At 56.1% G+C, this 21,368-nt stretch overlaps 1 protein-coding gene across 1 annotated transcript in view; it reads left to right on the top strand.

Annotated features, from left to right (window-relative positions):
• Positions 1–4,530: 4,530 nt before the first annotated feature.
• Positions 4,531–21,368, top strand: part of DCPS (decapping enzyme, scavenger) — a 30,359-nt gene continuing 13,521 nt past the window's right edge. Inside the window, exons 1-3 of the mRNA XM_068917056.1 lie at positions 4,531–4,758; positions 7,409–7,577; positions 20,308–20,453. Coding sequence (XP_068773157.1) covers positions 4,612–4,758; positions 7,409–7,577; positions 20,308–20,453 — 462 coding nt within the window. The 5' untranslated portion in view covers positions 4,531–4,611. The remainder of the gene's footprint in view (positions 4,759–7,408; positions 7,578–20,307; positions 20,454–21,368) is intronic.

Genomic DNA, 21,368 nt, shown 5'->3' with positions numbered 1-21,368 from the left:
GGGCCGGGTGAGGGGTCGGGGCCGGGTGAGGGGTCGGGGCCGGGTGAGGGTCCGGGGCCGGGTGAAGGGTCCGGGGCCGGGTGAGGGGTCGGGGCCGGGTGAGGGTCCGGGGCCGGGTGAAGGGTCCGGGGCCGGGTGAGGGGTCCGGGGCCGGGTGAGGGGCGGCCGGGCCGGGTGAGGGGTCGGGGCCGGGTGAGGGGTCCGGGGCCGGGTGAGGGGCGGCCGGGCCGGGTGAGGGGTCCGGGGCCGGGTGAGGGGTCCGGGGCCGGGTGAGGGGCGGCCGGGCCGGGTGAGGGGTCGGGGCCGGGTGAGGGGTCGGGGGCCGGGTGAGGGGTCGGGGCCGGGTGAGGGATCGGGGCTGGGGTGAGGGGTCCGGGGCCGGGTGAGGGGTCGGGGCTGGGGTGAGGGGTCGGGGCTGGGGTGAGGGGTCGGGGGCCGGGTGAGGGGTCGGGGCTGGGGTGAGGGGTCGGGGGCCGGGTGAGGGGTCGGGGCCGGGTGAGGGGTCGGGGGCCGGGTGAGGGGCGGCCGGGCCGGGTGAGGGGTCGGGGGCCGGGTGAGGGGTCGGGAGCCGGGTGAGGGGTCGGGGGCCGGGTGAGGGGCGGCCGGGCCGGGTGAGGGGTCGGGGGCCGGGTGAGGGGTCGGGAGCCGGGTGAGGGGTCGGGGCCGGGTGAGGGGCGGCTGGGCCGGGTGAGGGGTCGGGGGCCGGGTGAGGGGTCGGGGCCGGGTGAGGGATCGGGGCTGGGGTGAGGGGTCCGGGGCCGGGTGAGGGGTCGGGGCTGGGGTGAGGGGTCGGGGCTGGGGTGAGGGGTCGGGGGCCGGGTGAGGGGTCGGGGCTGGGGTGAGGGGTCCGGGGCCGGGTGAGGGGTCGGGGCCGGGTGAGGGGTCGGGGGCCGGGTGAGGGGCGGCCGGGCCGGGTGAGGGGTCGGGGGCCGGGTGAGGGGTCGGGAGCCGGGTGAGGGGTCGGGGCCGGGTGAGGGGCGGCTGGGCCGGGTGAGGGGTCGGGGGCCGGGTGAGGGGTCGGGGCCGGGTGAGGGATCGGGGCTGGGGTGAGGGGTCCGGGGCCGGGTGAGGGGTCGGGGCTGGGGTGAGGGGTCGGGGGCCGGGTGAGGGGTCGGGGCTGGGGTGAGGGGTCGGCCGGGCCGGGTGAGGGGTCGGGGGCCGGGTGAGGGGCGGCCGGGCCGGGTGAGGGATCGGGGCCGGGTGAGGGGTCGGGGGCCGGGTGAGGGGTCGGGGCCGGGTGAGGGGTCCGGGGCCGGGGCCGGGTGAGGGGTCCGGGGCCGGGTGAGGGGTCGGGGCCGGGTGAGGGATCGGGGCCGGGTGAGGGGTCGGGGCCGGGTGAGGGGTCGGGGGCTGGGTGAGGGGTCGGGGCTGGGTGAGGGGTCGGGGGCCGGGTGAGGGGCCGCCGGGCCGGGTGAGGGGTCGGGGCCGGGTGAGGGGTCGGGGCTGGGTGAGGGGTCGGGGCCGGGTGAGGGGCCGCCGGGCCGGGTGAGGGATCGGGGCCGGGTGAGGGGTCGGGGCCGGGTGAGGGGTCGGGGCCGGGTGAGGGATCGGGGCCGGGTGAGGGGTCGGGGCCGGGTGAGGGTCCGGGGCCGGGTGAAGGGTCCGGGGCCGGGTGAGGGGTCGGGGCCGGGTGAGGGGTCCGGGGCCGGGTGAGGGGCGGCCGGGCCGGGTGAGGGGTCCGGGGCCGGGTGAGGGGTCGGGGGCCGGGTGAGGGGTCGGGGCCGGGTGAGGGATCGGGGCTGGGGTGAGGGGTCCGGGGCCGGGTGAGGGGTCGGGGCTGGGGTGAGGGGTCGGGGGCCGGGTGAGGGGTCCGGGGCCGGGTGAGGGGTCGGGGGCCGGGTGAGGGGTCGGGGCCGGGTGAGGGATCGGGGCTGGGGTGAGGGGTCCGGGGCCGGGTGAGGGGTCGGGGCTGGGGTGAGGGGTCGGGGGCCGGGTGAGGGGTCGGGGCCGGGTGAGGGGTCGGGGCCGGGTGAGGGGTCCGGGGCCGGGTGAGGGGTCGGGGCCGGGTGAGGGGTCGGGGGCCGGGTGAGGGGTCTGGGGCCGGGGTGAGGGGTCCGGGGCCGGGGTGAGGGGTCCGGGGCCGGGTGAGGGGTCGGGGCCGGGTGAGGGATCGGGGCCGGGTGAGGGGTCGGGGGCCGGGTGAGGGATCGGAGCCGGGTGAGGGGTCGGGGGCCGGGTGAGGGGTCGGGGGCCGGGTGAGGGTTCCGGGGCCGGGTGAGGGGTCCGGGGCTGGGGTGAGGGATCGGGGCCGGGTGAGGGGTCGGGGCTGGGGTGAGGGATCGGGGCCGGGTGAGGGGTCGGGGCCGGGTGAGGGGTCCGGGGCCGGGTGAGGGGTCGGAGCCGGGTGAGGGGTCCGGGGCCGGGTGAGGGGCGGCCGGGCCGGGTGAGGGGTCCGGGGCCGGGTGAGGGGTCGGGGGCCGGGTGAGGGGTCGGGGCCGGGTGAGGGATCGGGGCTGGGTGAGGGGCCGCCGGGCCGGGTGAGGGATCGGGGCCGGGTGAGGGGTCGGGGCTGGGTGAGGGGTCGGGGCCGGGTGAGGGGCGGCCGGGCCGGGTGAGGGATCGGAGCCGGGTGAGGGGTCGGGGGCCGGGTGAGGGGTCGGGGCCGGGTGAGGGGTCCGGGGCCGGGTGAGGGGTCGGAGCCGGGTGAGGGGTCCGGGGCCGGGTGAGGGGCGGCCGGGCCGGGTGAGGGGTCCGGGGCCGGGTGAGGGGTCGGGGGCCGGGTGAGGGGTCGGGGCCGGGTGAGGGATCGGGGCTGGGTGAGGGGCCGCCGGGCCGGGTGAGGGATCGGGGCCGGGTGAGGGGTCGGGGCTGGGTGAGGGGTCGGGGCCGGGTGAGGGGCCGCCGGGCCGGGTGAGGGATCGAGGCCGGGTGAGGGGTCGGGGCCGGGTGAGGGGTCGGGGCCGGGTGAGGGATCGGGGCCGGGTGAGGGGTCGGGGCCGGGTGAGGGTCCGGGGCCGGGTGAAGGGTCCGGGGCCGGGTGAGGGGTCGGGGCCGGGTGAGGGGTCCGGGGCCGGGTGAGGGGCGGCCGGGCCGGGTGAGGGGTCCGGGGCCGGGTGAGGGGTCGGGGGCCGGGTGAGGGGTCGGGGCCGGGTGAGGGATCGGGGCTGGGGTGAGGGGTCCGGGGCCGGGTGAGGGGTCGGGGCTGGGGTGAGGGGTCGGGGGCCGGGTGAGGGGTCGGGGCTGGGGTGAGGGGTCGGGGCCGGGTGAGGGGTCCGGGGCCGGGTGAGGGGTCGGGGCCGGGTGAGGGGTCGGGGGCCGGGTGAGGGGTCGGGGCCGGGTGAGGGATCGGGGCTGGGGTGAGGGGTCCGGGGCCGGGTGAGGGGTCGGGGCTGGGGTGAGGGGTCGGGGGCCGGGTGAGGGGTCGGGGCCGGGTGAGGGGTCCGGGGCCGGGTGAGGGGTCGGGGCCGGGTGAGGGGTCGGGGGCCGGGTGAGGGGTCCGGGGCCGGGGTGAGGGGTCCGGGGCCGGGGTGAGGGGTCCGGGGCTGGGGTGAGGGATCGGGGCCGGGTGAGGGGTCGGGGGCCGGGTGAGGGATCGGGGCCGGGTGAGGGATCGGAGCCGGGTGAGGGGTCGGGGGCCGGGTGAGGGGTCGGGGGCCGGGTGAGGGGTCCGGGGCCGGGTGAGGGGTCCGGGGCTGGGGTGAGGGATCGGGGCCGGGTGAGGGGTCGGGGCTGGGGTGAGGGATCGGGGCCGGGTGAGGGGTCGGGGCCGGGTGAGGGGCCGCCGGGCCGGGTGAGGGATCGGAGCCGGGTGAGGGGTCGGGGGCCGGGTGAGGGGTCGGGGGCCGGGTGAGGGGTCGGGGCCGGGTGAGGGATCGGGGCCGGGTGAGGGATCGGGACCGGGTGAGGGATCGGGGCCGGGTGAGGGATCGGGGCCGGGGTGAGGGATCGGGGCCGGGTGAGGGATCGGGGCCGGGTGAGGGATCGGGGCCGGGTGAGGGGTTGGGGCCGGGTGAGGGATCGGGGCCGGGGTGAGGGATCGGGGCCGGGTGAGGGATCGGGGCCGGGTGAGGGATCGGGACCGGGTGAGGGATCGGGGCCGGGTGAGGGATCGGGGCCGGGGTGAGGGATCGGGGCCGGGTGAGGGGTCGGGGCCGGGTGAGGGATCGGGGCCGGGTGAGGGGTTGGGGCCGGGTGAGGGATCGGGGCCGGGGTGAGGGATCGGGGCCGGGTGAGGGGCGGCCGGGCCGGGTGAGGGATCGGGGGCCGGGTGAGGGGTCGGGGCCGGGTGAGGGATCGGGGCCGGGTGAGGGGTCGGGGCCAGGTGAGGGGTCCGGGGCCGGGTGAGGGGTCGGGGCCCGGGTGAGGGGTCGGGGCCGGGTGAGGGGTCGGGGCCGGGTGAGGGGTCGGGGGCCGGGGTGAGGGGTCCGGGGCCGGGTGAGGGGTCCGGGGCCGGGTGAGGGGTCGGGGCCGGGTGAGGGGTCGGGGCTGGGGTGAGGGGTCGGGGCCGGGTGAGGGGCGGCCGGGCCGGGTGAGGGGCGGCCGGGCCCGGTGAGGGGCGGCGCTGCGGTGGGGCCGGGCGGCGCCGGCCCGGCAGGGGGCGCGCTCGGCGGAGCGGCGCTGTCTGCGCAGGCGCGGGCCGGGGGCGCAGGCGCAGGCGCAGCTCGGCCCGCCATGGCGGAGGGCGCGCGCGCCAAGAGGAAGCGCGAGGAGGCCGATGGCGATGCCGCCGCCGCCGCCGCCTTCCCGCTGGCCGAGCTGCGCGTGCGCCGCGTGCTGCGGGAGTCGGCGCGGGACAAGGCGGTCTTCCTGCACGGGCAGGTACCGCGGGGCGACTGTGGGGGCGGTTGTGGGGGGGGGCTGAGGGGGGCGGTTGTGGGGGAGAGAGGGCGCCTGAGGGGGTGGTTGTGGGGGGAGGGAGGGGGCGACTATGGGGGCGGTTGTGGGGGGAGAGGGTGACTGTGGGGGCGGTTGTGGGGGGGAAAGGGGCGCCTGAGTCGGGGAAGAGGGTGACTGTAGGGGTAGTTGTGGGGGGGTGAGGGTGGTTGTGGGAGGGGTGAGGGGGGCGCCTGAGGGGGGCGGTTATGGGGGGAGAGGGTGTCTGTGGGGGCGGTTATGGGGGGGGGAAGGAGTGCCTGAGGGGGGGTTGTGGGGGGAGGGGGTGACTGTGGGGGCAGTTGGGGGGGGTGAGGGGGCTGCCTGAGGGGGGCGGTTGTGGGGGGAGGGGGGGTTGTGGGGGGAGAGGGGGTGCCTGAGTGGGCAGTTTTGGGGGGGGTGAGGGGGCTGCCTGAGAGGGGCAGTTATGGGGGGAGAGGGTGACTGTGGGGGTGGTTGTGGGGGGGTGAGGGGGTGCCTGAGGGGGGGGTTGTGGAGGAGCAGAGGCACCTGAGGGGGGATTATGGAGGGGAGGGGGTACCTGAGGGGGGAGTTTGTGGGGAGGGGGTTGCTGCAGCAGAGAGGGGTGGTTTTTGGGGGGAGGGAGCAGGTTCATGGCCCTTCAGCTGCCCGGCCCCAGCGCCGGCAGTTGGCTCTGGGTCTGTGCCTTGAAGGAGCCAAAACCGGCTGGGGAAAGTGCAGGAGTCGTAGACGGGCCGGCAGGAAACGGGTACGCTGCTTTTAAACATAGCAACGTTAAACCATCTCTATTAAAGTTTCTCTCCATTGACGTGGCTTTTTTTTTTTTTTTTTTTTTTTAAATAAAGACAAACTTGAAGGGTGTTCAAGTGGCCCAGTGCTTCCTTTTTTTTTTTTTTTTTGGTCTGGTGCTGTCCAAATCCGGTTTAATTCCCTGCTTCACAGCATTGCGTCGAAAAGGGGAAGGTGGCAATTGGCGTCAGTAGCAAAGCGCTGGAAACCTATTTCAAGCCTGAGATTATTTTCCAAATTAGCGTATCTATTGCTTTTGGCCCAGAGATCATTTTTTCCATGTTTAGTGTTTAGAGTGGAATCGAATTGCAAAAATCTAGCCTTGTGAATAAGATAGGCTTGTCAGTCGGGGACCACGGAAGGGAAATTTGTAAATACTGTTTTAAGCTTGGCTTTATGGCCAGGTCAGTGCTCGGAGAAAGCCCGGCTGTGGCTCAAGCCGAGAGGTGGTGTATGGTCCTGTTTGCTCCTGCCGTTTCCAGGAAATCTGCCTTGGCAGGGCCGGAGCAGGTGAGGAAGACAGGGAATTTCCAGGCTGTCTCTGCCGTCTCAGAGCAGCGCGTTAATACTTGGCAAATAAACGGCCCCTCTAGAGGACGGTGCATTTAGGCTTTGTGCCGTGTTGCGGGTAAGATGGGAAGGGTGAGGCAGGGTGACCGCCTGGTGTGATTTACTTGCAGAAGGTTGGGGAAAAGCCTTGAGAGGGCAGAGCTCTAACTTGGGCTTTCCCGTACCCCTCTGGGGTTTGCAGCAGCACTGCCTGGCGTGTAATTACGCAAGCTTTATTAACCAGGATGCGAATTAGGCTATGGTTCCACTCCTGGCTTGATTTAAACAGTGCTGCTGCCAGAAGAGCGTTTCCTGCCTTGTGCTGACACTGGTGTTTGTCTGGTTGTGCAGTCCGCGGGTTGGCCATGTGCTGGTGTGACTGTAGATGGTCTTCTGCTGATGCTGGAGCTGTGCAGTGAGGAGATGGGACTGTCTCAGCAGTGCTGGGTGGGGGTTTATACAGGTTTGAACTGGGTGTAGAGCTGCAGCCTGTTCTGGCCCGTGACCGCCTCTGAATTTGGTGTCCCATATGAATCTGTGCCTGTGGCCTCGCAGGTGATGTAGAAGTGAAGCCTGCACCTAGGTCCTCTATGAACGGAAACGATTCGAAGTATGCTGTGAACCTCACACCACAGAACTGGGTAACTCAAGGTCAAGTCTAAATCTGGTCCTCTGGCTTGGACCTTGCTCAGACTGGGTGACAGCAGAGGGCTGAGAAGGTGTGTGGGCAGCTGTGGTTCCTCTGAGCCAAGCAGCAACATCCTCTGCTATAAAATAGCCTGTTTGCTTGGTTACCACAGGCAGCGTAATGCACATACCTACAGATGCCTCTACCCTCTTCCTGACCCTCAAGCTGGTTAATCAGTAGCCCTGCTTCAGCTCCTGAGTACCTGAGATGAAGTCAGTGAGGTGGGTCAGCAGGAATACATCCACGGCGCTGGGATCCTCCAGGGAGGTGCAGACAGGCTGAGACAGCTCCTGATGAAGCTGCCTTCACCTACCCAACATTCCCCATTAGTGCTGCTGTGTTCCAGAGCAAACGTGCCTTTTTGACAGTGGAGAATTAGCTGGGAAACAGGGTCTGTGCACGAGAACTGCCGAGGCACTGGGCGTCGGTGTTGCCTCCTCTCCCCCGCGGCAGGCTTGCGTGGGGCCGCAAGGTGTCCTGTGCGTTCCCTGGGGAGCGCGGCTGGTGAGGTGTTCAGATCAGGGTGTCAGACTCTCCAGCTAGCGTTGGATCAGTGTTTGCTGACTGCTTTTTCCGTTCTTGTTTTAGGTGACCGGCCACTCTGGAGAAGGGACTGATGCCGTTGTGATCCTGGAAAAGACACCGTTCCAGGAGGAGAAAATATCTGACCTGCTGGAAAAGCACACAAAACTGGAGCTGCAGATGTCCAATGATATTTACAGTACTTACCACCTCTATCCTCCCCCGGAGCTGAACCGTAAGTTCCTGACTCCTCTCCCAAGCTGATACTAGCACACCTGGCTAGAGGTGGGGAGACGAGTGAACACAAGGATCTATCATTGCCGCTATATGAGCAATGTGTACTCTCATCCCATTGAAAGCTGCCTTGTTTTACCCTCCCTTTCTCAGTGGGTTGAGAGCGTGCACTCCGTCAGGTACCCTACCTCACCTGATCAGGAGTGAGCCAGTAAGCGGCTGTAACTTGATTGCTTGCCGTCATCTGTCTGTACCTTGTTTTAAAGGCAAAGAAAAGCTTATGCATCTGCAGGTGTTTCTCTCTTCCTCTCCACCCCCAGTGATATCAGTTAATCTAATAAGATACTGTCTCTCTCCATAAACGTTACCTTCAAAACAATCTCTGCAGCGCGTTTGCCAGCCTCTTCTCATGCCAGGGTGTCATCTGATGCATTTTATTTTTGTTAGCTAATGTTGCCCTGTAAGGACAGAGAGCTAACATGTTTGCAAGGAGAATGGGCTGGTAACCTTGAATGTCTGGTGCAGGCAGGCCCCTGGGCTTCTCTGCCTTTCAAGCTGCTCCCTGGTGATTTCGCGTGTTCATGCGTTAGGATGCCTGATTAATAACTGAACACGATAAGGTCAGAGCTGGCTAGAAAACTTCAATGGAGCAGTGTCCTGTTTTATTGCGCTAGAAATGTTTCATCTGCTGAAGAGTGCCACAAACAGAACAAATAGGAATGCTCTTTCAGTGAGAAGTCTTGATGCTTTGATTTAATGCGGATGGCTGTTTAAACTATAAAAGTGTAATGACTGTGTTGACGCTTCCATAAATGTGATAAACATGCTTAATATAATCAAAATGAATGAAATTGATAGTCTTAAGTAAAAAGTGGTGCTGAATTAAGTTTTCAAACCGTCTTAAGGTTTTTTGTTTTGGTTTGGGTTTTTTTTTGGTGTTTAAGGCTTTTTTTGAGCCTGTGATCTGGAAACTGTTTCCCAACCAGCTGTGCTCATGGACTGTGTGTGAACTTCAGCTTTGTATGTGAACTTGCCATTTTTTGATGGCTGTGCAGTCTCTCATACAGCTGAGGAGTGAAGCGGAGTGTGGCTCAGTGATGAGGGAATGGTGGAGGAATTAATGCTGGCTGGACACTGAAGGGATAGATCTAGTCAGTGTCCATCTTAAAGCTTTATTGATTGTAGTGGGCAGCTTTCAAGTGTGAAATTGAGACACACGTACGCGTTGTTCACCCACCCAAACCTGCTGGCCTCTGCTTGGACAGGAGCGGGAACCCTAGCAAAACTCTTGCTGTGGTGGTAAGGACTCTTGTCCAAAGAGGACCCTCTTTTCTTCCTCTGATGTAGCTTCTCAAAAATACTGCTATTTTAGTGCTGTTGCCACCACTTTTCATTGTGTAGGAGGAAGCTTTGGAAACTTCTGATAAACTGTTCAAAACTCCTGTTATTCTGCAGGTGACTCTAAATTATAGAAGTTCTAACCTTACGTGACGTGTTAGCGGCAGGAAAATACCATGATACAGTGGCTATTCCTAATGCCCTGTGTGGGAAGACCGTTGGAGTTACCACTTAGCAATTTGAAGGACTCTTGCTTTGTAGCTTGCTGCGCCTCGGACGCTTGGGGGCGTTGCTTTTGGGGCTGGTGGTGACTTGCAGTGATTCCCACGAGGTGGCATTGTAACACTAAAATCCCGGGGCCTCTTTCCAGCTGCAACCTTGCCAGTAATGGGAAGCATTAGGTGCTGGCATTTGACTTTCTCTTACTACTTTGTTACAGCAGTGTATAACTCTATCATTACTCCGATAGCAGAAACGTTCCAGATTTATGTCAGGCCGGGAGCCTTGTGTTTCAGTGCTTAATGACTTCTCTGCTAAGAGAGTTAACCTTCAGCCATCTTAATAAAATTCATGCTCCTCCTATGCTTGGTGTGCTGTGTCTTGATGTCGGTCTACTTGCAATAAAAGGAGGCCGTGAAGGCAGAGCCGTGTGAAGGTCAGATTCCAGCTGGGGTTACTGCCATCCCTGGTAGTTTTGACTGGTGATGGCTCTGGGAGCCCAGGACACTCTGTTGCTTATAGCTCTGCCAAACAGCTGCTCCAGATGCGAAACCCATGAGCACATGAGAAGGCTATTGGAGTTGCTCGTTTCTGTTAGCGCAGTGCCAGGTCCTGGTGTTTCTGGGAGGTGAGAATTTGTGGGAGCCAAACCAGGCCTGTCTGGGTGACTTGGGAGCGGGTATTCTCGCAGCTAGTGGAGAAACGCAGTGGGGAGACGTAGACTGTGCCCAGGCCTCCCCAGCCTCTCCAGCGGGAAGAGGCAGGGAAAAGAAGGACCTCCTGAACCTTGTGGAGCAAAGGGGTTGCTCCGTGTTTGTTGATCCTTCTTATCGTGTTTCAGAGTTGATGTGACTCTTGCCAAAGCTGCCTTGCTGACTTGAATGAGTGTTGGAAAAGGATGCTGGCTTTCGATGGAACACTTAAAAATGAGTTGTTTGGGAGATGCTGCTGGAATCAACAGACAATTTTTGATGTGTGAAAAGTCCTGTTTTTCCGGCTGTGTTGAAGTGTTTAGCCCTGCCTGTAGACACCTCCGGCGTTTGTTCTGCCAAAAATGAGCCCTAGGGTACTCCTGTTTCTGGGCTTTCATTAAACTAAACCCTCACTGGGTTGTTTCTGTTTAACGCTTCCCCTGTGCCATGACTCTTTTCTACGGAGCTCTGGCACTTTACCTATGATTGCACTCCTGGATGAGTGTTTGTGCTGTTCGTCATCCGTGTATGAATGCTTCGTTCTACTAATATTTGTCTTTTCTATAGCTAGAATTGTGCTATTTATCACTGCTTGGCTGAACTTTTATCACTGCTTGACTGAAGTGGCTCGACTGTCGCTTTTGTTATTTCTGCCCTATCCTGCTGCGGGGGAGGCAGGTGGGAACAGGAGGAAGCTAATTTAAAATATAGTGAGCCTGCAGATAGTGAGGTATGTGGGGCTGGATTAACAGAAAGAAATCAAGGCTTCTGTTTCTCGTGAGTAAAGTAAGGTAACTTACCTACCTCCTTGGACTTCTTCGAGGGCTGGTGAAATCTAAATCAGTCTGAGGCCTTTAAAAGGCAGGCTTTGCAGAAACATTATCCAATAACGCATCTGATGTGGTTTGGAAATGGCACGGTATGACTGAGTGTAAAGAAAACATGGGGCATCTTTACTTTCCGCCCTTCTTGGCACAATTTGGACAGCGTCAGCAAGAGGACCTAATGGTGACCGCAGGCATAATGGGAGCGCTGCCTGTGTGCAGGGTGGGTCGTGGACCCTGGCTCGACCCTTTAGGCTTGCCAGGCTTGAGCTGCAAGTCACGGGGAGGTTGTGCTTTGCCACTCCTCAGAAACAGTTGTTGCTGTGCAGGCTGGAAGCTCTGGCTGTGTCAGAGTTTCAGGGCCTAATAGGCTTCTCTTTACTGAAATATGGATGACTTAAGGGGCACTTAATCTTTTCAGCTTTGTATGTGAACGTCTCATTAAAATTTCACCAAAGAAAATGCAAACGGAGTAAATAATGAACTCTGCTAGGAGACACCTTCCAGCCCTTCTTGGCAGTTTGGGGCCTGTTTGCCGGTATTAAGAATGGCTTATTTCTTCCACCAAAGAAATTCAGTGCTGAAGGAGCTGGGATCTTGATTTATTGCATACCCTGCCTCCTGCAGGAGCTTAAACAGTAGTTGGCTTCTCTGTCTCTGGGCTCTGCAGGTCTCTGGCACCCCAGATTGATTATATGTTGCCCCGGCTTTAGGAATCAGTGGGCCCTACTTGTCTAGCTCTTTGCTTTTCCTCTGGTGTGGTTGGTAGTAGCAGTAGCTGGTCTCTTCTGGGTCCCTAGCAAGGTGCTGTGAAGCTCTGGTCAGTTGTTTTTGCAGATGTCTGAGCCGCTCTCCGTCAGCTGCTCTTGCACTCTGATCTTGCAGGACACTTAACACAGGACTTTTCTTCCTTGCTTTGGGAGGAGCAGGGAATTATTTTGAGCTGAGTCATGGCCCAAGAAGGCGCTTAACATAAGCAATGGAAGCCGATAAGCCTAAAATAGAAAGATGAGAGATTTCCTGTAGTACTGTTGAAGGTGTCAGGGTGTGTAGGAAATCCCTAGATGTCAAGTAATCATGTGGAGACTTGGTGAGACCTAGCGAGCGGCCCAACTGGACTATCTCTTGGTTGTAGAGTTGGAGGTATTCAGGGATTTATGTTCTGGCGCTTGCAGGTTTACGCTCATCCATATAGCCTGGTTAATAGGCTTCACTAAGGGTACTTTGCAGAAAAAGGCCAGGCTTTGGCGTTAAGCAGTTCCCCTGAGGAGGCCTGGGTCACTTGCCATAGGGAGGAGAAATTTACTCGAGGAGTTTTACAGCATCCCTCTCCAGGGCAGCCTCATCCCCAAAAATCAACTCCTTCCTTTCTAAAGATAAAGTAAAACCACTTCCTGCAAACAGTCTTGACTGGGGAAGTCACAACCGCAGGTGACTTATAAACACCTGAGCCAGTTGTCAAAAGTGGGTGCATTAATGGTGTAAAATGCCTTGTAGGAGGAACTGTGTACTCCTTTCAGTTAGCTGCCGTCAGGTGGAGGGGCTGAAAACCTGGTGTGCCTCTGCTTTTTGAAAGCACTTTTCTCAATGTTGCCTTTGTGGTCTAAATGCTCCGGGAGGCTCTGCATTCAGTTGGCGTTTCTTAAGAGCAGGAAGTTGATATTCTCTTTACCCTTCCCTTTTGCCTGCCTCCTCCTTTAAGTGAATTGGATGCTGTTTCATCCGTGGAGTAAAGCTAGCACAGATGCTAATGAAAGCTTGTTTTTGTCTTGGTAGTCGAAGAAGCCTGTGAGGCTGGGCGAGTTGCTTTGTTCACGTGGCTGGCTTTGTGGTGAAGGCAGAGGAAGGAAGGCCAAAGGATGCAGGTTACCTTGAACGAATGACTTCCTTCTGTCCTTTGCTTTGCACTGGGAATAGCAATTTCACTCGGCTTCAGCTGCAGCTGAAGGCCAAGCTTTTTGGTGCTGAGAGCATGCTAGAGGCGTGCCCTGGCTGGAGGACTCATGAAGACAAAGCTTGTTTACATGCTTGTCAGAAGTGGGACCTCATCCTTGGCTTGCTCTGCTCATCAGACTTATTGGCTGCCAGGGGAGAGAGACGTGTCAAGGGTAAAATGGGAAATGTATGTGAGAACCAGTTTAAAAATCGTCAGTATTCATCTGAAGGGCAACCCAAACCCACCTGATTATGGAGGAGAAAGTTTGTTGGTGCGATTGTCTGGAGGGGTGGTGGGATTTACTGTCAGAGAACATGCCCTCTATCTGTAACAGGTCTACTAACGGAAAAGGAAAATATTTTCAACTTTATTTTAAGCTAGCCACTGAATTCTGAGGGCAGTTGTTGTCTGATCACTGTGTATGGGTCAGTGTAACAAAACTGTAAATACTTCCATGTGTTTGGAAAACAGGGTAGCATTAACTGATAGGGAGCGTGAGGGAGGAATGTAGTTCTCATTTAAACAAGCTTTTATTGCCATGCATAAATATCAATCCAGTGCTTTTTCCCTTTCCTCCTGTCTAGATTTAACAGGCAGCTTATGTTTAAAGGTGTGAGACGCTGGCAGAGGAAACCACAGCTCCATGACTAGCCTGCTAAGGGAAGGGAGAGCAAGGATTGCTTTCATAGCAAGGAAAAGATTTTCCTGGTGCCAAAAGATGGAATGTAAAAGGCAGATCGCTTAAGCAACACGTTCCCTAATAACATCCAGCTCCTGGTGATGCATTTGTTCAGTTGACATCTGTTTAGCAAAGAGCGTTTGTGGTTTCCAGCAAAATGCAACCTCCTCTTGTCTGCTGAAGGATGTCGTACTTCACGGCACCTAAGAGCCCTCAAATGATGCCAACGCTGCTTATCAGCCCTGCGTTTGACGGGGTCTTTATTCACTGGGTACAGCTTTGCATGGTAATGATTGGCAGGTATGTGGCTACCTGTCACTCATCTTTTTACAAGCATGGCCTGTCTTTATGCTGCAGACTTAAGCTTACTAGACTCATGGTCTAAGAATGAGTGCATCAGGAGACGCTCTGACTCCAACTCGGGGTGGAGAAATTATGGGAGAAATGGAAGAGTGTGGAAGCCAGCAGGGAAACTATTCAGCCATCCAGGAAGTGATACATATTCCTACATTCCTGAGCCCAGAAAGTATCCGGTTTCAGGCAGCAGGAGCTGAAGAAACTCGCACTGTGAAGGTCTGTCTCCTGGAGTTTGCAGCTCTTCCATAGCCTCGTTTTATCACTCAGCCAGCCTGTGGATCTTGCCCAGCAAGCTCTCTGGATTAACACTTAAATGAGCGGATAGAGATAGGTTAAATCCAGGTGTTCCCCTAGGACCGCTGCACAGTTGTTATAAATGACGTTAATCCAACAGGGGAAGGGGGAGGTTATGCCATTATGTTCCTTGTTGCGGCTGCATTAAAGGAGAACCTGAAGATGAAAAGACAGTGTGGAAAGGAGATGTAGGTAGCAGGACAGATGTTTTAAAGGAGCAACTTGCAAGAGGGTAATGCAATTTTCTTTTCTGGTTCCTGTGCTTGACGCTCTCCTGGATTGATTGAATTTATTATAAGCCAAACCGCCATCTCAATTTCCTATTAGCAAAGGGAGGAAAACGCAACTCTACCCGAAAGCAGAGACAGGTTGTTTCTGCCCTACAGGCTTCTCTCAACTCCTCAGCACATTTGAATTTATTTAAACAAAAAAATTGGAATTAGTCCATCTTAATACTGCCTCTGAGGTGGGTTTTTTTTTTTTTTTTTTTTTTTTTTGAGTAGGATGAGAGAAGAGAGCACAAGATGTCTGTGCACGGCCCGGCAAGCCTCCGTGTCCTTTCCTCCTCATAATTTGCATCAGTTTGACATTTGACATACTGAGCTGGGTTTGAATTTCTGCAGAGCCCCGAGACTGCACAGCAGGGAGGGAGGCAAGAGACGAGACATTGGTAGAGAGCCTGGATCCCTCAAGCACCTGAAATAGGATGGCTGCACTACTCCCGTTGGCTTCTTTTCCCTGTACCAGAATACCTGATTCCTTTGAAAGCCTGAATTTGGGAATTGGCTCCACGATTAGGCTCTTCTCTTAGTTAAATTTAAAAATAAGGTGCAAACCAACGGTAAAACCTGGGATAAGACAAGACTGTCTCTGAAATGCCAGTGAGCTGTTCAGGACAGCTTGAACCATGCGGTTGATTTAGTTGGACTGCTTTGAAGGCATAGGGAACACGGGGTAACATGTTTTGTCCTCTGCTTCTGGTAGCAGCTCTATGCAGCCCTTTATTCCTCTAAAATTTCCCAAATTGAGCTGGGGTACCGTTGTGACCTGAAGGCTTGTTTTGTCTTGGTTTGTTTTACTCTCCCCTCCTTAGCGGGAGAGGAGGAAAGTCATTTGTTTCTAGTCAGTTTTGAGCTTCATTTTACTTCTGGGCAGTGAACCAAAATATGGAGTATTCCCTCAAACATTTAGCTACTCCCTTTCTGGGATGAACTGCCCAAATAGAGGTACTTTGGCGGTACAAAGCAACCGGCGTGTATTTGTTCGAGTTCTCTCAATTAGACTTTCTTTTTACCTCCGGTTAATTAATGGTCAGTTCCGACTTCCAAAACAAACCACAGGCGCTTTGTGGAGTCCCTGGACTGACCTACAGAAACACGCTAGCTAATGTGACTTAGATGCAAGTGGAGACAATCTCTTGAAAGAGCTTAAAGAAAAGGAAAAAACTGCTGTGTGCCAAGTGATTCTTTACCTCTCTGTTTCCACGCTAGCATTGGTTTTGGCCGCACCACACTGCGCAGGATATTTGAATGCATGTGGAGTCTTTCAGGAACAGAGTAGCTTTTAAAGTTAAGTATGAATGTGGTTGGTCACCAGCAAATGGAAAGATTTAGCCGCGAGTATGGTCTTGCTGATGTCTGTCGTGTGGACGTTTTCTGTGGCTAAGTGGGGCTGTTCAGTGTTGGCCAGGCCAGGCCTTCACGTACCAATTGTGAGTGCTGGGCTCTGAAAAACGTTCAGAGCTTGGCTTTTATTATGACAGCTTCTCTGGTCTTAGTCGTTTATGTTAATTAGCAGCGTTGCAGCGTTTTGGGGTTGCCGAGACCTTTAGAAGGGAAATAATCATTAGCGAACCACAATGTCTTCCTTCTTCTCTTTTTAAAACATCTGCTGCTCAACCACAGCTACACATTAAGGATTTCTCTGATCTTGCATTATGTTTTAAAGCACTTTAAGTGACTGTCTGCATTGAGAGCAGCTGCCCCCAAGTTGAGGGGGTAGCGCTGCCCATTTCCTGTTGGTACTTTGTGGAGACGAAGCCGGGGAAGTTGGGATACTCTGCAGCCTCCGAGCGGCCGGAGGGAGTCTCTCTGCAGAAGTGTGTAAAAAAGAGAGCACAGGTGCATGTGTTGCAGTTGTCACCATCCTTAGGGTGTAGGGGGGCTTCACTGGAGTTCTTGCTCTTCCCTTGCCTTTGAGTATGTAATTAGTTTGTGGAAGCCTCAGCCTAAGGCTGAACTTGATATTTTTCTTCTCTCTTGTATCCCCCCCCCCCGGTGCTTTGTGTGTTTGTCTTTTTAAGCAAGTAGTGGAAGAGCTGCAGCCTCGGCTTTTGCTATTACATCATCCCGCTAGAAGTGCTAATCGAGTCCTGGAAAACAACCTTGTTTGAACATGTGTATGGTGGGAATCGGACCAGACTGCCCTTGTGGTTTACATTTTCATATTTCATGTTACCAGCATTTTCCTGTGGATTTCATTTAAGCTGGATTTGGCATGAAATGAAAAAGCAGTCTCCCAGCTTGTGTAGTGCTGACCTTAAAGGAAAAAAAAAAAAAAAACCAAAAACCTTTTAAAGTCCTGGCTTTAAGAACAAACAGATATTTAAATTTGGTGTTTGGGGAACATATTTATACTAAGCATGAAGCATAACTATTCTGTATGCTGGTGAATGACTTGGCCAGTAGTGTATAGCCAGCAGTCTTCACGACAGCAGCAAAGCCGTCTTAGACCTTGGGGCAAGCAGGGATTTGGGCCCGGGGTTGCCTTGTCTCCCACGTGTGAAGGATGCTGGGTGTAGGCACAGATCTCAATATGAAAATCTGGATCACGAGGTGGCCTTGTGTTCAGAGGTGTGATCCTGCCTGGAAGGGGGCAATGAAGAAGAGGAGAGACCAGCTCTGATAGCTGATTTGCATTTACAGTGCCGCAGCCGTTCACGTGGGTGGAATTGTACTTCTGCCACTTAGCTCCGATGGAGGCGGTTGCCGTTCAGGGTTTGTTTAGAGTTGCAAGCTTTTTCTCCTTCTTGCATTACATTTTATAGCATCTCTCCATTAGCTAAGACTGCAGAGGCACTGCTCATGCCATTGGGCTTACGTTAGGTTCTGTATTGCAGATCTAATCTCAGCCAGAGGGATATTTTCCAGCTGCTTTAGTGCTGTGGGTCAGATTTAGTGCTGCTGAGGTCAAAGCTTCCAGGTCCGTCAGGTGCATGCTTGCACCCTGTTTAATGTCACAGAAAGTACCTGGCCAAGTTTTAATCTGAAGGTAAACAGCGGTTGTTTCTCTCTTATTAGAGAGAGTAAACGGCTAAATGCTCTTTATCAGCTGGTACAGGGGAGCAAATTGAATCTTCCAACCCTTTTTTCCCTACGCCATCTCCCTGGCTGTATTAACCGGTCAGCCTGTGTCGTTCGCTCTGATGCGTCCCCGCGTCCTTGACCTCTTGCTTTCTGTAGGGACTCAAAGGACTCCAAGCTGAGCATGCTTAAGGCTGGGAGCGCTGAAAAGGAGCGGTGCCAGCCCTTATCTTGTTTGCATGCCCTGGGAAGTCATCAGGGTCTCCTCTCCAGGAGAGATGATGCAAGTTGGGGTCTGTACCAGATGAATGCTGCTAGTCACCACGCACAAGGAGGTTTTGTTCCTGTGCATCATGTTTGGCATGGGACATTGGCTAGTCAAGAGACTTGCCTGCAGGGCAGAGAGGATGGCCTAGATATCATGTGGCTGTTCACGAGGAGTGCAAAGCTGTTCCTGACTCGGTGGCTGAAAGAGGCTTTGAGAGGAGTTGAGTGATCATTTCCATGTTGTGTTACATGTTATGAATGGACAAAGCTTTTGGGACGCTGGGGCGCAAGGCTTGTAGCCTAAACGGGATGTAATGGGACAGGACAGGGTGTTCAGGGGCTGGATGAGTGGTGTTGGGGTGTAATGAATTATTGTGGCAGAAGTGTTATCATTTTCTCCTACTTCTGTGCTCCTATATATCCTTTCTACTCTCTTTTTTTTTTATGGACGAGAAAAATGCTCTGACGGCGTGCTGTCCCAGCTGGTTGCTCTGCCTCTTGAGGTTGGGGGTGTCAGTGGGCTGTCACAGGGACCCTTACCCAAACCACGTAGAGCTAATAAGTGCTATCACCTATTACAACAAGATAACATAGCCACTCGCAGAGACCTGTATGCTTTTGGATGCTGCCGTCTGCGCTGCTGTACGCGTATCCTTGGAAAGGCTGTCTGGTCTGGTTGTCCTGCTTCAGCTTTTGTTCCGCTTTGTTAGCTGAATGGAAGAAACTGTGGCCTAATCGTTCTGTCCTTAGAGCAGTCAGCCCTAGAGCGCTCTCACACAGCAGGCTGTGCTACGAAAGACCCTCCAAGCTGTGTTCAATTCGGTTTTGGCTCTTGGCTCCTACAAAGTCAGGCTGCATCATCTTAGAGCTGAAGTGGGAGCCAAGCTCCTTCAAATCTGGCTATTTACAATCGGAAAGCAGCTTTAACGGCCTTCCTCACTTTGCGGGAATTCGAGCAGCTCAACCGAAGCGACGCAAACCCGTTCCGCACCAGGGCTGAAATAGTTCAGGGTTTTCTGGGTTTCCATTGTGTTGTCCTGGAAAGTAATAGTTACAATGGAGTTACCAAGCTAAGCTCAGATAAAGCCATACAAGTTAGTCTATTTGCGACAATTCCTCCCCTTCTCCACACACCTAACTAAAAAAACCTCAACTTGCAGAAAGCCGGAGGACTGTTCCTGCTGCAGGGACGCAGCCTGGTTGAGCGCTTCCAGCGCAGAGCTGCTCGGTGTCGAGTCGCTAGCCATATGAAGAGCAGCTGTTCAAGCCGCGAGTCAAATCTCTCTGGCGCTGCTGGGATCTATTCCTGTCGCCTTCCTCGTTACTAGCAGTTACTGGGTAATAAGGAATTAACAGCTGACATCTCGGTGATTTCTCTGGAAAAAGCAGCAGCTTATAGCTTTGGGGTTTGGGATGAGTATCGTTTAGAGACTGAAACCCTGTGGGGAGTTAGGTGCAGAAGGCAGCCTGGCTGGGTATTTAGGTATTGACGATGCAGGTATTTTCGGAAGGATTCGAGTATTTGAGTGTGGCATGGTTGACCTGCGTGGCTGCTGTTACCTTCCGCTGTGATGGGCTGCATGGCACAAGTGTGATGTACCCCAGCCTGTAGCGTGTGGTTGCGTCCGTCTTAATGCGATGTTAACCCACCACGCTTGCTTGGTAGAGTCCCCAGAGGGGTGGAAGTAGGGGAATAAGATGGTTTCAGGTTCTCCGTGAAGAGCAGCTCTCTAATCCTTTGGTAGATAAACTGTCTCCCAGTCCGATTGTGGCCATGTCACCATGTCCCTGAGTCCTGCTTTGAGTTGGTGCTTCCTAACACCTCAGTGCTACCAAAAGGTCTCTGGAAGTGCAAGCAAAGGAGGCTTGTGAGCTTCTCTGCTTTCCTTCAGATGTTCCCGTTGCTGCAGGTTAGCTTTCCAAGGATTTTGAGGTGTCCCTCCTGGCTTTCTCCAGAAAGTGCCTTGTCGCCCAACCCCATGGAGGACCACAGCCTGGATCCTCTCCCCAAACGTTTCTGGTTGTGTCCAGTTCTCTCCCTCCATTTTACAGCCAACCTTCAATATCTTCGTTAGGATGGAGTGAAGGACTATTTCTCTGGCTGGGGAAATAGCACAGAATATTACCCAGCCCTCTGGGGAGGGCTGGACCCATGCAAGCTGGTGGAGAGCAGGTTGAACCCCAACTTCCCGCAGCATCTACTCCCTCCCACCCTTGCCAGCAAGCCCTGTCATGGCTTTCTCATGCTGGTCCCTGGGGAAGGCGGGTGTCCTGGTGCTGCAGGCGGGTAGCCCTGCCTGTAAGGTAAGCAGCTCATGTGATGTCTGGTTTAGTGGCTGGAGAAAGCAGCTAAACACTTACTTGTTAGTGCCTGATTAGCTTTAGATTTTGGAATGAGGAAGAAACACTTCTGCCCAGGGTGGTGTTGCTGTGCTCTGTTTATACGCTGCACATAAACTCTTCCTCTGAAACCTCAGCTCTGCCCTGTCGCTGCTGTTATGTCTGAAAAGCAAGTGTGGGAAAAATACTTTCACACAGTGTACCATTCCACCCAAACTGGAAATACAGGCTCCAACTGTGTTGTCAGCTTATCGCTTTGCAGGTCTGCAGCTATATGAATATTTCCTTCTAAAGAGCAGTAGGAGCCCTGGAGTTTAAAGTATTTGTTTGCCTTTTATGTCAGCTCCCCTCTCCCTGCTATTTTAGTGGTATCTCATTTGAAATGTGTTATTGTAACATTTATTAGAAAGGAAAACAGACTTATCGGGGGACTGGGGGAGGTTTCAGCACTGATTATAACTCTGTAAACGTTTTTATTTCTAGAGATAAAAACCACAGTGGTGTATCCTGCCACAGAGAAACATCTTCAGAAATATCTCCGTCAAGAAGTGCACCTCATCCGAGAAACCTGGGAGGATTACGAGACCATAACGCTGCCCTTCATACAATCCCAGAGCTTCAGCATCCAGGTACGGGTACTGCTGGTTGCCTGTGTTATCTGGGACACCGCGTTGTTCCACAGAGATGGAGAAGTCTTGCTGGCAGTGGTGTATGCAATACTGGCCTTTTGGGTTTGTTTGACCCCGCCTTTGACAAACAAGGCTGGTTGCAGTTGTGCCAGCGTTGGTATGGAATTGGGTGGTTGGAGTTGAGGGCGGGAGAAAAAAATTTAGCTCTCAACTTTGGGTTTTTCCTAGCAGCCTTGGTTTTGACATTCACGTATGCAACCTGGTTCTTCCCTATCAGCATAGCTGCCAGAGGCTGTACTTGTAGGAGTGCAAGTAGCTGTTCAAGGCCTCGTGCAATTGCAGTCCTTGCATGTTCATTAGTTTTTCATTCCTCCAGACAAACCAGCAGTGAAAACGTACCTTTAAGTCAAGAATCTCTGCAAAACTTGACATTTGCAGGAGCCTTAGGGACAGAAGGAGGGCTCTGGCTGACTTTGGTCTTCCTCTTTAACGTGCTGGGCCATCAGATGTCTCCTGAGAAGCCCCGATTGGAGACAGATGAATCGGAGTCCTCTGCCCCCATCTCCCTCTTGGTTGCTCCTTCAGTACGTTATCAGCTTGGCAGTACTTCACCCTCTCTGTTTCTCAAACATGATCAGCTGCAGATCATTATATAGGATGATTGAGTTGTGATGCCCTGGAATTGCTGTCTGTTCTCTTGGAAACATCCACTTACCTGTTGTGCTTTCTTGAGGATGTCTGACCTTTGGGGTGAGCTCAGCAATGCTACAACAGGGCTCTGTCTTTCCCTTAGAATCCCTCGCTAGCCTCGTCCTTTTGTTCTCCCTGTGGCACTTCTACCTTTTTATAGAAAAACAGTGCTTCCTGTAGAGATGTATCCAAAGCTGCCTTTCTCAAACTTTTTGGAGACTGTCT

This window comes from Struthio camelus, chromosome 22 (genome assembly GCF_040807025.1).
Source record: "Struthio camelus isolate bStrCam1 chromosome 22, bStrCam1.hap1, whole genome shotgun sequence".
In the NCBI taxonomy this organism is placed as follows: domain Eukaryota; kingdom Metazoa; phylum Chordata; class Aves; order Struthioniformes; family Struthionidae; genus Struthio; species Struthio camelus.
Note: the sequence above shows the minus strand (reverse complement) of the source record. Positions and strands in the feature narration are given on the sequence as shown.